This window comes from Cicer arietinum, chromosome 7 (genome assembly GCF_000331145.2).
Source record: "Cicer arietinum cultivar CDC Frontier isolate Library 1 chromosome 7, Cicar.CDCFrontier_v2.0, whole genome shotgun sequence".
NCBI lineage: Eukaryota > Viridiplantae > Streptophyta > Magnoliopsida > Fabales > Fabaceae > Cicer > Cicer arietinum.
The window spans coordinates 15,973,895-15,990,400 of record NC_021166.2 but is presented as its reverse complement, the minus strand read 5'-3'; the positions used below and the strand labels follow the sequence as shown (position 1 = coordinate 15,990,400).

The following is a 16,506-nucleotide window of genomic DNA, read 5'->3' as shown; positions in this document are numbered from 1 at the left end:
CAGAACAAATGCCTTTATTCATTAAAGAAATGCACAACAATGTCAAACAATGAATAAATAAAGTATTTGAAATCAAAAGTCAGAAGGTCAAAGGAAAAAGATGAATATAGCCAGATCTAGAATCAAGAGGATGGCAGACTAGGCTGAGAATGATTCAGCAAAGTTGAAAGCAACCCATCAAGCATGTGCAAAGGCTAAAATCAGATCATTTATTGGGCTTGCACGAATTAATACATGAAGAAGTCAAGTTAAAGAAAGGCAACAAGAAACAAGCCAAAAATAGACAATCACATCTTGCTGCCAGATCTGATCCTCGGACTGAGTGTGACAGTCTTATGTAATAGGGTGGCTTTCTCTCTCTTGTCAACATCATCTTAAAAGTTGAAATCAACCTAGTCCTTAAAGTTTTCGAAAAGGTTGCAGCTCACATGGTCAAAGAAACAGCTTTGCACTTCTGATAAAAGAGAATAGACAAGGACTTGTCAATATCAAGTTACAAGATAGTTGTGCATGCGCGAGGATGGTTGCTGCCTGGGCTAGAAAAGCTAAATGGTAGTTCTGTAATTATGATGAAAAACCTTGGATCTTTAGAAATGAGTTCCAACGGTCATCAAAGAGCTTGGACCCTTATAAAATGCAACAAGCTCTCCATCATAAGACACACAAACACAATTGCACAAAAAGATCAAGCATCTTAAAGCTATCAAGAGCAATACCCATCCTCACTTCATACTTTCTTTGATCCTACACTATATCTTTGTAAATCCTTTGAGAAAGTATAAGTATCAATCACTCCCATGCCACTTTGTAATTTCTTTGTGAGTTACACTTGGAAATATTTGAATATTGATTGTAAGCTTGGTGAAGCTAAAGAATACACAGTTTGTAATCATCCTCAGCGTGAGGTTGATCAGTTTGAACGTTAGTGAAATCTCACAAGGGTGTGAGGACTGGACGTAGCCATCTTTGGGTGAACCAGTATAAAATTGTGTGTGTCTCTCTCATATTCTTCTCTCACTCTTTCACTCAAGTTAAAACTAAAGGGTTGAAAAAATCCATCCTATGACTTACCATCCTTAGCAAGAGGATAGTTATAAAATCTCTTGAAAATTATTTTTAAACAGCAAAATCCCTATTTAACCCTCCTTCTAGTGATATTTAGCTACATCCCTATCTTTAGATTATTTTTTAGTACTCCATTCAAAATGAAATATTCTTCTTCCGTTTCTAACTATAAGACTATTTTGATACATTTGATTGTTATCTCTAAATATAAGATTGTTTGTAAACTTTTAGATATATTTATTATTCTTTTTCAATTATCTTTAATTAACATTACCAAATTGTGTTTGAATTTGGAAAGTAAACGTTAAATGCGTTTATATATATATATATATATAAAGGATAATTTAATGAGTGAGCCATTTGCAAATAAAAATTGTATCAAAATGAATAATCATTTTAATTTTCAAATGTAATATTATCTATTATTATTTTTCTATTGTACCCTCTAATTAATTAATATTACATGCACAATTCTCAATTTACTATATTTCTATTTGTGTCGATGATAATTGTAAATACACCAATGACTGATAAGGATAATTTGATAATTATACTATTTTATTTCTTTTATTTATATATTTTTTTTAATATGTGTAAAAAATTTAACCATACGCAAATTTTCCACATTAATTACATTATCAACTTTTCTTATTATGTGTACAAAATATCATAAAGGTCATATAAATAGGGATAGAGGGAGTAAGCAAATTAAGCAAAGCTCTTTCTTTTGTAACAAAATATAAACAAAAATCAATAACTTCTTTTATATTTAATCATAATATCTCAAAAATATTCTTCATTTAATATAACTTTCTATTTCCAATGATCGAATTTATTAGTTATGAGTGACGATTTAGATAATAGACTTAATTGTTATTAAAATTGCATAGATTAAACGTAATCAACTATCTTTTTTTATTTATATAATTTCATATATACTTACTCATATTTTATTTTAAAGGGTGTAGGTTAATTTTTAATTTAAAATATTTTATTAATATTTTTTCCTATTATATTATCTAATTAACAATATGTACTCCCTCAGCAAAAGCACATTATACATTAACAATATGTACTTTCTGAAAAAGTTGAAAACTTTTTCTAAGTCATTTTTATTTATATTTTTTCGACATCAATAAAAGCACATTATACATTATATCTTTTATATAATATTAAACATAAATATTTATAAATTTGAATAATATATCAAATGATTTTTTAATTTTCTAAAAACTTACAAAGATAATTTATATATATTTTAATCAAACAATAAATTTTAAAAAACACTTATTCTATAAAAAGTTATTGAGTAATGTTACACTAATATAATATAATTTTGTTTTCATATAAGAGAATATAAAATTTTAGTGTAGTTTTTTTTAATTCTAATTTTGTAATTGCATTTCTTAATTAAATTATTCTATTTAAAAATTTATTATTTTTATTTAATTATATTTTTTTTAACATAATCACATAAAATTATGACTCTTATTATTTTTATTGAGAAAAACAAATACACAAATACGTTAGTAGTTGTGTGCACACATCAATATGTATTTTATTTTCACAATAAATATGATATATTTAAAAATATTATTATTATTATTTAATTATATATTTTAATTAATATTATATATATCATTTTTAAAATATATTTTATTTTATAGTTATAATAATATAAATACATAAATATTTAATAAAAGTAATTTGATAAAATTAATATTATTTAATGTTATTGATGATAAATAGCAATGATGTGGAGAAGGTTAGTCCACGTAGAACGGCGGGATGGTCGACCGTGGGTCAGGAATCATGCGGCGAACCTCATTATTGAATTGATGACAGACCACTTTGTGGAGCCCACCTTCCAACTATCTACTATATCTATATGTGTGTGTGGTGTTGACTAATGAGGTTAATCAATAGATTATTGGTTCATTAAAGTGTTAATAATACTCCTTTGGTCCCAACAAAAATAAATAAATAATACTCCTTAAATCTACATTAGTTATTGTATTTGACTAATTTGTATAAATTAATTACAAAAAATGATAAATAAAAGTGGAAAAATATAATATTTTATTAATTATTGATATATTCCAATCATAATAAATACAATAAATTAAAATAAAGTGACCATGTGTAGCAAATTAAACCAAATAAAGGAGAAGATGAAATTAAACAGAAAAAATGGATTATTTATCTTTAGTTGATGAAGATTTGAGTGTTTCTATTTAGAGATTTGATGCAGAGTATGAAGGTGTTTTTAAGATGAAGAACACAAAATTAATTTTTATTTTATAATGGACACTATAAAAAATATAACAACATTAGATTTTTAAAACATACATGACAATATCAACAAAGAAAATTAAAAGATTAAACTATTACTTGTAATTAAGTTAAAAGGCTGTGTATTTATTTATATAATCTTATGTAGCATGTTAATCATCGTATTTTAAGACACATCATCATTTAAAAAAGGACTTAAACATAAAGACAAAAATATCAAGCATATTTTTGTGCAATTTTTTTAAGATAAATGGCAGATCTAACTAAATAACACAAATGATCCCGAATATAATTTTGTTTAAATTGTATCGATGGAAATAAAAATATTAAATTAAATGAGAGTCATTTTTGAGATATTATTATTAAATATTAGAGAAATGGTTGATATTGTATATTTCATTTTAAAATATATACTAGTATATATTAAATTTATTTATATTTTATTTCAAATGGAGTCATTTGGGACATTTTTTGTTCGGGATCACCTATGCGCATCGTATATCCTCTATATTTTTTTTATTTAAATAAGTGATTTTCACATAATTTGACACATTAACTTTGATTTAGTACGAACAAATTCAATTGTTAAAGTTAGTGTCCTCAACGTTGAAGATCTATAAACATGATTATTCTGCTCATTTTAATTTTATCAAATTAATTGATATTTTGCTATTTTATGCTATTAATCTAGGTATTATAAGTTTATTTATAGATTACATATTTTTTATTTTAATAAATTTGTATTTATGTTGTTATCGATCGATATATTATATTTATTTGAATCAATGAATATCATATTTTTTTTCAAATAAAAAATTTGTATTTGTACTATTACTAAAATCACTTTAGCAAGTAAATCCAACAAAAATATCACTTTAGTAAAAACAATACTACTATAAGTACTACTCCACCCGTTTCACAACAAGTGTCCGTTTAACAACAAAAAAATTTAAAATAAATATCATTTATAATTTTCAATACAATTTTAATTATTCTTTTTTCTATACTACTCTTAATGATCACTATATACACAACTTTCAAAAAATTATTATACTTTGTATTGATAATAATGAAAAATTCATCGATAATTAAGATGTATAATTTCATAAAATGATTTCTCTTTTGCTTTTCATTTTTGCATTTCTTGATATATATATATATATACTTAAGCAACATTTGTTATAAAACGTAGAAAAAGAGAAACATAAACATATTTTTTTTTAATTCCAACGGACATCCTTTATGGTCCTATAGCTATAAGGATCTTTCTTACTCACCAAAGCCTTCAACTTCACTCCCTGTTTTTATAGTGTGAATCACAACGCATATGCTTTTTTTCTAAGGGGGCGTAAACTATAATTGCATTGCATTTGCACCCTTTATTTATAATTGTTAATTCTCACATTTCATTGGAAGTGCTACAAAATGCATGTTCATTCATTTCAAAGAATCCAGACACCAAAATCTTACTCAAATACACTATGATTATAATCGATTTTAGACCCCCTTGATGGGATTTCTATGTCCCTATTCTACATTATTTGTTAGTGCAGTGAAATTATAAGCATTGATCAACTTGTGATTTTTCATTCAATGAGGTGATAATTGATCATAATGTTTATCAGGAGTGGATATTTCTATTCACAATCACTGTTAGTAGTAAATCTAAATAAAGTTCGAGATGTTGTGTAGTACCAATGGAAAAAAAGTATAAGGAATAAGTATTTTTTTTAGTGATTATACAATGAGTTACTATTAAGGATCCAACTTTTGTAAATGGAGAAAAAAGTGTAATAAATATTATTTTTTTCTTTTCAAAGAGCATTGTCACAAATCAAACACGCCCCAATTATAGTAACATGAGCTTGAATTCGTATTCTACTGTATCAAATGTCTCGACAATTTTTTTTTTTTTCTGTCATTTAGACTATACTTAAGGAATACTATAAAATGTGTTTTAATGTGGTGGAAAGTTACGTTGAATGGGTAAATTATGTCTAAGAGATTGAGATTTGAAATAATAATCTCGTTCCACAATTATTTATTTCTAGCTAGTGTGATATATATATATATATATATATATATTTAAAGTCAAAGTTGCAAATAAACTCATACACATTCAAACACATGTTCAAGACCATTTCAATGTCAATTTATCGAAGCTCAAAAACTAAACTTTCAATAGTTAATGACTAAGTATAGATTAATAGATTGGAACAATACAATCAATCGATTGTTTTATAATAATCAACTACAACCTTCGAATCAATCACTTAGATTAAGTCTGAATGATTGATTAGGTTAATAATTAACTAATAATGCTAAGTTAGATAGTAAGGTTAGACTATTAGCCAATGATTAAGTTAATAAAGTTCAATATTGTTGATATGAAGATGAGAAATTTCAATATGTCGTAGCACACTTAGTCACATATATGAGCTGAATGTTGTTAAAAGTGATTATTGATGATGATTATGTCCTACTATTATGTGTTGCATTCATGTAGTAGAACATATTAGAGGATTGTGTCGTGATAGAAATGAAATTTGACGGCCGAAGAAGCCTTGAGAGAGTTTTTTTGTAGAAAGGAATTACATAAAGAAAGGGCACCATTGGGGCACTACAACAAACATGATGTTTAGCGAGGTCAAAATGCCTTTTTCCGTCAGTTGAAACCGACCCTAAGTTGGATCTCCGACATAAGAAAAAACAATGCAAGAATTGCTGCCGTTATAAACTTTGGTAGCGGTTCATGTGAAACCGACATAATAACCACCCCTATAAAAAAAATTTGTCAGTTCAAATCACCGTCGAATATTGAATTATTTTTTTAGATGTGTCGGCGGTTGAAACTGACGCCAAATCCTAAATTAATTTATTTTTCCAACGGTTGAAACTTGAATCACCCTCACTAGATACTTTTGTTCGTGGGGTAGTAGTTGACTTTTTTAGACATATCAACTCAGAGTTAGAAGGATTCATATTGACGTAGTTGATGATAAGGATTCTTATCGTTTATTATGTGCACATACAATAATTTAATAAGAGAATTCTTGTACTTCATATTGACGTAGTTGATGATAAGGATTCTTATCGTTTATTATGTGCACATACAATAATTTAATAAGAGAATTCTTGTACTGTAAAACTTAATTCTAATATTAAATCTATTAAAGAATTAGATGTTACTTTGGAATTAAAGATTTTATCTCTAAGGAATAAAGGCAAGAATAAAAAAGAGAATTTGGTAATAGTTCAATAAAGAAATCTAGTAATTAGGATCAAATTAGAAATCAATGTTGGATTTAAAGTGAAGTTCATCTCTAACATTTTTCTTATTATAAATGTTCAATACTATTACTCTTGTTAGTTTCAAAGTTTATTGAATCAATTGATAAATATTTTGTTCAATTTTAGTAATTAAATGTATTTCGATAATATAACGCAATCTTTGAGTTCGACAATCGGTACTATCGTTTTATTATTACTTGCAACAATTCAATACATTTGATGAAACATATTCTATGAGGCTACTTACACACAATGTGTGTGTGTGTGGATGATGAGATGAAATATATGAAGTGATCACCAACGAGAAATAGATTGAGTAATTGGCATGTTGCCATGCCAATGTAGTAGGTAATAGTTTTTTTAGTTGTCGACATGTTATTCGACTAACAAATTTGATATTGTATAAAATCAACTCTGGTTAGTGTGACAATTTCTATGGGTTGAACTCTGTTGAGTTTGTTATTTTTGCATGTTTTCAAATTGTGATATTTTTATGCTTGAATATGTTTTATTTTTAGACCAATTTTACCCGTAATATAATTATATTTGTGCTTTAAAATATTTTTTGGAATAAAAAGTGTCACATATAATTGTATCAGAGTTCAATTGTATTCGATCGTGTTAGAGTCTTACCTATCTTATACGTGTACTTTGACTATTAAATTTTTAGTAGTATTTCAAATAATGTCTATCGATTCATTGGTTAGAACCAACAACATCCAAAACAAAGGCAACAAAAGTAGCAACAATGAAAGGGATGCTATTGATCGCTTGGTAGAGATTTTGGAAAGGCACCATAATCGACGAGAGGCTCAATCTACTCACACTACTTTTGTTGAATTCCAAAAGAGTCTTCATGTTGAGTTCCAGGAAAATTTTGATCTTAAAGGAGCTTTGAAGTGAGTCAAAGGAATTTTCATGACCATTGGATGGACAAAAGATTCAGTTTGTTAGGGAGTACTACAAGTTGAGGTGACTTGTAAAGCTTTCAAGGAGAGCTTTAAGGAGAAATTATTTCTTATGGATCATCAAACTGTGATTTGAAGGAAATACTTAGAAATTGTAATTTGAAGAAAAAATTAGAGTTGAAAATGAAGATTGTTGAGTTTTTATTAAAAAATTTGATGTTGTAATTGAAGATTATTGAGTTTTTATTATTTATTTGGTTTGTTAATTAATTAATTAATTTAAAGTTTTTAATTAAATGATTAAATGAGTTAATAAAGTGAATTTTAATTTTAAATATTGCCTAGTCATGAGTCACTTCATCCAAAATTAGTCATATCACCATTTTTTTTTACGAAAAAAACATTTGTAAATGACTTTTTTAAAATTTGTTAGAATTTACAAGAGTATAAATCAAATAAAAAAATTTACAAAGACTAAAATCAAAACGAATGAAATTTACAAAGATAAAAAATATATTTAAACTAATAATAAAAAATAAATATCCAGTAAAGTAACTTCTCTCTTCAACTACCTATATGAGAAAAAAAATAACCATTAATAAATCAATATTGTTCCTCCTTATTTTTAACCATTACCAAATTTTAAAAAATAAAAATGCCAATAAGCTATTATAAGAAAGAAAAAAAAAAGCAATAACTACCAAAAAAAAGAAACTCACCTTATAATACTAGAAATAAATAACTACCAAAAAACATTTTATTTTCCACAAATTTTTGTTCCTCTCTTATACATATTACTATTATATTTTTTTAGAAACATATTATTATACTTATTAACTCTTTTTTTATTATTTATTATTATATCTATTTATTCTTTTTTTTTTAATTATATCCTCTTTCTTAACTTAAATTATGGACGTGAGAATACTAACAAAAAAATTAATAATAAAAAATTGAAACTGTCCTCTTCAATTTCAATTATTAAATGAATATTAAATAAAACACAAAATAAATATTTAACTAATCTATAAAAAACATAAAAAGAAAATATATTCATAAATATTGAAAAATATTTAAGTAGCGCATCATAATAATTAAAAAATGGTGGAGACGCATGTCTCTTTAACAATTTTTTCCATGTTAATAAATAAAAATAATAATTTATTATATTTATGTGTTAAGAAATATTAACATCTTATAGCGTGGTAAATATTTTTTTTGAGAGAAGGAATAATAGATTTTTTTTATCGAAAAAGGTACAGATATTTATTTCTTAATTATTTAACTGATGGATGTGAAGAAGTATTTGGAGAATATCAACTTTTGAATTAAATTCTCTCTTTCTTTTAAATCTTACTTTGATTTTATATACATTGATTTATGAAAAATAATATTTATTTTTAAATTTTTATTTTAATGCTAAAATAAAAATAATATAATCAAAATCACAATGAATTGAGATTTTCCCATTTATAATAACTAAAAATATAGTAATAATGTATATAAATATTTCAAAAGTTAATGTAATTAAATTAAATCTTAATCTTAAAAAGCAATATTTAGAACAAAAATTAATAATAATGGTGTCTGCATTCATAGTCGACACTAATGATTAGATGAAGAACATAAAACTAGAAGTCTCTTATAAATTATTATTATTAATTATTATTATTATTATTATTATTATTATTATTATGTCACAAAAAAAGTTTTTTTTTCTTTCTGAAAAATATTAAAATATCTCACAAAATATTATGATATAGCTTTCTTGTTTAATTTTATCTTTCATTTAAATTATTTTATTCATTTTAATTTAATTAAATATCATTATCTATAATGTTTTTGTATAATATATTTTCTCTAATTTTGTCTTTTTTACTAATTTATTTTCCAAACTATTCAGATAACTAATAATTGTATAAAATTTTATAAATTCTATTATTTTTATATCAAAACAAGCGGACACATGTGTGCTCGTTGGCACACTAGTATTTATAATAATTATCCTGAATATTTTAAAATTAAAATCTATGTTTTGAAATAATTAAAAACAAAATTTTAATTTGTTAAATAAATAATAAATTTTTAAATTTTATAAAAATATAATAATTATGCATTAATAATATAAAATATCTTTAAACTGATTTTGAATATATATAAATATATATTTTGTAATGATTTTTAAAACAAATATGGTATATTTTATTTTTATTGACTCGTATAAAAAGACTAGTTTACTGCACTTATTTTGTTTCTTAGTTTATAGAGATTAGGGATTTATTTGATTTTAATAATAATAATAATAATAATAGTAATAATAATATTGGTGTTTTTGATAAAATAATAATTTTGCAAATAAGTAAAGATGAGAATGATATGATATAGGGGAGTGTGATTATAGAAGAAGCAAAATCAAAGGCAGAAAAGGGTAGACCGACGAGTGAGAGAAAGAATTAGCGATCAGAGATCAACAGATCGGAAAAATGGCTCCATTCAGTGGCGACGAAACTGCTCCTTTCTTCGGCTTTCTCGGAGCCGCCGCGGCTCTCGTTTTCTCCTGTAAGTTATCACAACAATTGAATTGAATTGAATTGAATTGAATTGAATGCTAATCTCTTAAATAATAAAACGATGTCGTATTATTGTACGTCATCAGGTATGGGTGCGGCTTACGGAACAGCGAAGAGTGGCGTCGGTGTTGCATCGATGGGAGTGATGAGACCTGAACTCGTTATGAAATCGATCGTACCCGTTGTTATGGCTGGTGTCTTAGGTATCTACGGTTTGATTATTGCGGTTATCATAAGTACTGGAATTAATCCAAAGGCTAAATCTTATTATCTATTTGATGGTTACGCACATCTTTCTTCTGGTCTCGCTTGTGGTCTTGCTGGTCTCTCCGCTGGTATGGCCATCGGCATCGTCGGTGATGCCGGCGTTAGGTATTTCACTTCCTCTCGTCAAATCTTTCGATTGCTTTAATAACTGTTTTTCTTTGTGGTTGTTGTTGTGAGACTTTATTTATATGGCGCTATCCTCTACCGAAATTTGAACAAATGTTTTTGTTATGTGATGCTCTGTTTAGTATAATCCGAGTTATAGTAGTATTGTAGCAAAGTGAAATGTGAACAATATGTTATTTTCTGTGATCCACAATTGATAAAATTGGATGATAGACTTGTTATTTTACTCTTGTAAATTGATTTACTAATGCTTTAGTAACTGTTTTCTTGCTACTTGGAATGTGTTTGTGGTTGTAAGAGTTTATTTAATCTTATACCATCTGTGTTGTCAAATAGTTGTGCTGTGGTGCTTGATAACATAGATCTTATGATGTAAGTACTTGTGTTAAGAGTTTATAAAAATAATTCATGATGTTCTTACAAGCTATTTTTCGGCTTCTCTTCATAAGCTACTCAAAAATTTGTTTATTGAAACGGAACGGGGTATAAAGAGCTTATGAGTTTTCTATTGTTTTCTATTTGATTGTAGAAACACTTAATAAATCAACTCTTGTTTGATAAGTGCTTAAGTGGGTGTTTGGATTTGCAACCAGTCACCTATTTTTGCACCCCAATCACAGTTCAACATGAATTCACTGAAGTTCTAAATTGTAGAAGTGATATTGAACACACGGTCATACAGCATTCTGCTGCATAAACAAACACAGGCTAAGTTGTTTATCCAAATTTTCCGCCAGTTCACAAATTTGTTAATGTGAAAACTAAACATGTTGAGATATGCAAACTTGGGCGGAGTGTATTTATAACTTTGTACTGTTATGATTATTTGTGTTGGTGTGCTAGTTAATTCATGCATTTAATCTGTGGATTTTGATGCTCGGTTGCTGTTAATATAAATTAGAAGCCACTTATGTTAACTGGTTTTACAAAACATTTTTTTTGTTTGCAAATGCACGAAATTTTTAAGTGGTTGCAAGTTTACAGAACTTCAATTAAGAAATAACTACTCTTACCAGGTTAACTTCTTCAAAAGTTGTTTTTCTATTATTGATTGAATTACAAGTCCAAAGTTTATTGTTGCTACTACTTATATCACTATTATTTTCAATGCTTTGTTCACTAAGATTTTTTTTTCATGTGTTTGACTCAACCATTCTGATACCCATCTAAATAACTTCTTTCTTTTCAGTTTTTCGTGTTTCAGTTTATTTTCTTTGAGCCCTGAATTATTAGCTAGTGAGAAATCACAATAACCTTCAAAATATGTATTGCTTTAGCTTCATCGGCTGAAGGAATACATGGTTAAATTTGTGTTTGGTCGACTAGTCAGTGCCTTTATCTGCCGATGACAATGGTTAAGTTGGCTGGGAAGTCTGGAAGAAATCATATTGATTTACTGATATTGTTTTGAATGCACACTTTTTTGTTGTGATAACATCTATTGTTGGACGCTTAATCAACTAAGTAGTACATATCACATTATCACAATCTATTATTGGATGTTTAATCAACTAAGTAGTACACAGCTACAATCATACTCTATTTAGTCGATTGTTGGTTTCATTGGATCCCTGGGTATAATTAGTTTGAGAATTCAATTGGGTTATCATGTGGTGCATCAAGTGGCATTTTGTGTTCCATCTAGTTGATTCAGAACTTAATAATGACTAAATTGATGTAGTTTAATTTTAAGCTTCATTTCAATGAATGGAATTTGATCTGCTGATAATTGTATTTTGTAGAGCAAATGCTCAACAGCCAAAGCTTTTTGTTGGAATGATTCTCATCCTCATTTTTGCTGAGGCGTTGGCATTATACGGACTCATTGTCGGCATCATCTTATCTTCCCGTGCTGGCCAATCCAGGGCTGAATAAATGTTATCTTTCTCATTGGTGGTGGTTTACATAGCCACATATTGTGAATGTCACTGCGGAGTTGGCTTTGGTAATGTCAGTAGACTGATTGCTGCTTTTTATTATTCATGTTATTCTATTTATTTATGTACTTATAAAGTTGAGGTTATCTAGGACCATGAATAAAGCTTTTCTCTGGGCATCATTAGTTTTTAATTATATATGCTCAATAGATCAGAGGTCTATATACTTAGACAGATGTTTGTTTTGATTTGTTTTGATTCCATAACTTATTATATCGTTTTGTGCTCTTCAAAATGTATCTCCCAAACAACCCAGACCTTTCATTTATATTATTTTATTCAATATGATCTCTCTTTATGTCTTCCTTTATTTCTGTTTTCTCAGGATGATAGCCATCTTTCACTTGTTTGGGCAGGATACAAAGTAACTAAATAGGAAAACTGTGGGATAAAAAAATAAATTAAGTTTAACATGTGGAAATTGACAGCATCTATGGCTGTGTAACGAAATTGACAGCATCTATGACTGTGTAACATGTGTTCCAGTTGCAATAGTAAGTGTTAAATTGGCAAAATTATACTATCTTGTAGATAGCACTGAAATTGCCAACTCAAGGCTATATTGCATATTTCGATCAGTAGTAAATTTGGCAGAATTATGGTGCCCCGTTGTGATTTTGGCAAAAGCTACACTTTTGAGCTTTAACAAAATCATGGTGCCATCGTAATTGACTCGCTGTAATTCAAAACATGCACATAGTCGTCCCGAAAGACTCAAAGGGGGTTTGTGAATATATTACTAGGCTGTTTGGATTATCATCAAAAGTGTGTAGAATTGGCAGCCCGAAAACCAAACTACTTCATGTCATTTGATATTAAACAAACAATACAATGTGGTTATGGTGATATTAACCAAACTACCTCATCCACTCATTCATAAATTTTTTGGTATCCAGCTCTACCTTGTTAAACAATACAATTTCGATGTGCTGTCATTTTCTTCATTCGTAGGGTAGAAGATGATTAAAAAAGTCATCTGTTAAAAAATTGTTACAAGTTATGTATCATGCAACAAATTAGTCTCAAAACTTTATTATTATTTCAAACAACCCATATACAATATAGTTATGGATAGTGTTGAGTACATACACAAAATTTAACAACAATGCTCAGCACCTTTTCCCTGTTTTGGTGAACAAGCATTTTTCTGGTATTACTGACAAAAAATGGAAGTTATTTCTCCACCTTTTTCGACATTAAGACAAAATTTAAAACGCAAAGTTCATCATGTCCATGCTCAAGCTTTCCATCATAACATTTTCCATGAATCCACACTTGCTAGTAGCCTTCTTAAAGCTCTGGCCTCGTGACACTGACTTGAAAGAGCATGAAGAAATGGGCACTATTGGGATATTCTCACAGTTGCAAAGCTCTATCATGTACCCATCAGGATCATGGAAGAACACCTGCTCCACCTTGTTTCCTTCATCATCCACCAAAGCAGTAACATACCTCATTGCCATATCTTCCAACCTCTTTTTCACTATACTAACATCTGTACACTGCACAAAAACCAATTTGCAAAGACTTTTATTTAGAATAATGATTTTAAGTTGAGTTCCTTAATTGCATTTGTTTACTCATTATTCATATTTGACTAGAATACAGAGGTTAATTACTTGGAATGATATATGGTTGTCCTTCGGATTAATGGGTCGTGATTCATTCATAGGGGTATCAAAATCATCATTGTCTGGATTCTCTATCAGGTGTATTCCAATACCATAATTATACAACCTACACCAAAACAACAATTGTTAGGCCTTAAATACTCATTCAAACAATATAGGAAACATAAAAATGAGAATTTCTTTTTCCACCTTCACATACACTTCGAAAGTACATTAAATTTTTTTTACCCTCCGAAGGTGTATTTTCGGATGGAATTGTGGTTTTTTCTAAAGTATAGAAACTAACCAGGCTCCATTGAATTTGAAAGAGGAAGGGCGTTTGATGAGAACAAAACCCAAAACTTCCTCATAAAACCTCATAGAGTGCAGCACTGATCTGCACAATAAAGATACATGATTCAGGGAGAGAAGTGGTAGTGCTTCATAGCTGCCAGCTTCTTCAATCTCCATGTTCATATTTTCTCCCTTTGAACACTTCACTAAGCTGAACTTTCTTTATGTGTTATCTTTGAAGTGAAGTTCATTTGCTAGGTTGTTTCCTATATATATAAGGAATTCGATAAGGAATTGTCCTTGAAAGTAGGAGTTTTCCTGGAAGGTTCTTTGATATGAAATTTCGTGAAAGGAAGCATAGTTGCTACGGTGCAGTCATATAGGATCAAAAAACAACCCTGTATGAATAAAGTACAAGGAGGCACAATCAATATAATATAATATATTATATTAGCTTAACCATCGTTTTAATCTCTCAAAATATCAAAATATAAGATGTTATTTTGGTTTTTGAATTAGTAAAAAAATTTAAATTAATCATCGAATAATTAAAATGTCAGTTAGTTTAGTCTCTGACGTTATAATGGTTATGAATTATTTTGACAGTAAATTGTATATTTTATAGACTTTAATGATAATAAGTTATATCTTTTAAGGATTATTTTGATAATTCGAATATTAATTTGAATTTTTGGTTGAATCATAGACTAGAGAAACAACACCCTACACCTTCAAAGATTAGAATGGTGGTTTACCCATAATATTATCATTCCGTCATGGATAAGAGAATATTTAGTTTTAAGTAGCTATTTTTCTTTCAATTTTATCATTTCATTCAAACTATTTTATTTATAATTTTATCTATTTTTGCTCAATTAACTACTATTTTTTTTAAATAATTAAATGCTATTTATAAAGGTTATGTAAATATTTGTCAATTCTATTTTTTTATTATAAATATTTTTATTATTTTTTTAAATATATTCTTTTTAGTTCTTGTTTTGATTTATATTCTATTATATTTAACAATATATTTTATTTAAATTCTATTTTTCTTTTTCTATATTTAATTTATATTTTTTATTTAAATTTTATCATTTTATAAATTTACATTGAATATATTTTAGTCTTTATGAAGTTTTGTTTTTAATTTCTATAAATTTTGCCTTCGACTTCTAGTCCTTACAATATTTTCTGCGGTCGATTTATTCACTGTAAAATCAAAATAAATCGAAGTTTTTATCATAATGCTATCAAATTCAATAGATATGCTCTAAATGCTATGATATAAATCTCTTTTAAAATTTATTTCAAATTTTAATTTTTAAATTTATGTTTATGTTATTTTAGTTTTTTTTTTGTTTTTTTTTGTTTTTTTTTTAAATATTTAATTCATTCTTTGTTAACTCTATAAATATGTATATTCTTATTTTTTTAATTAGCAAATGTCAATTGTTATTTTTTAGTGACAAAATAAAGCATGTGATCTTATCATTTAAATTCTTGTGTCCCATTCCAAACCACCTCATTTTATATACCGATGCATAATTCTTATATTTGGTGTGAAATGTGAATGGTTGTTGTTGTATGTTGCATTCAATCACTTGTAAGATTTTCAAGAGTTTTTTTAGTTTAAGACTTTAAATTAATATTTTCATGTTTGATTATTATGTAGATCGATGAACTTTTTAGAAAGAATTAAATAAGTCGTTGAACTAAAAAAGTTTGTAACCGAGTCAAACGAATTGGTCAAAAAATATTTAGTTAGAAAAAACTCCAACCAAATTTAACAAATTACGTTTATAATAGTATAGATATTAATTCAAAAGTTTTAAATTCAAAACTTCACGTTATTAAATGAAAATCATTTGAACTATAGAATATTTTATTTGGGTCACGATCAACTTATTCTAAGAGTAATTCAGGTGAAAATTATTTCTTTTAATAATTTATTTATAGTTATTAAATTTTATCGATCTAAAAGTCAAATGATCATTTTTATTAAATAGATCAAATTTTAAAATTTTCATATACTAATAAAATAGGTTTTTTAGATGTGATACTAGTAAATTATTGGGTAAACTTTAAAATACTAGTAAAATAGATACCAGTAAAGTATTGAGTATATGAAACTTTTTAACGATTT

At 27.1% G+C, this 16,506-nt stretch overlaps 2 protein-coding genes across 2 annotated transcripts; one reads left to right on the top strand and one right to left on the bottom strand.

Annotated features, from left to right (window-relative positions):
* The first annotated feature begins 9,883 nt into the window (after nt 1–9,883).
* On the top strand, nt 9,884–12,741 carry LOC101488361 (V-type proton ATPase 16 kDa proteolipid subunit). Its single transcript, XM_004509286.4, has 3 exons — nt 9,884–10,115; nt 10,213–10,498; nt 12,262–12,741. The coding sequence occupies exons 1-3, from the start codon at nt 10,040–10,042 to the stop codon at nt 12,392–12,394; spliced, it is 495 nt and encodes a 164-aa protein (XP_004509343.1). The 5' UTR covers nt 9,884–10,039; the 3' UTR covers nt 12,395–12,741.
* Nucleotides 12,742–13,472: 731 nt separating this feature from the next.
* LOC101515606 (glyoxylase I 4-like) lies at nt 13,473–14,614 on the bottom strand. Its single transcript, XM_004509285.4, has 3 exons — nt 14,374–14,614; nt 14,076–14,193; nt 13,473–13,958 (listed from the first exon to the last, which is right to left on the bottom strand). Exons 1-3 carry the CDS (start codon nt 14,541–14,543, stop codon nt 13,665–13,667), a joined length of 582 nt encoding a protein of 193 aa, XP_004509342.1. The 5' UTR covers nt 14,544–14,614; the 3' UTR covers nt 13,473–13,664.
* Between the last annotated feature and the right edge of the window lie 1,892 nt (nt 14,615–16,506).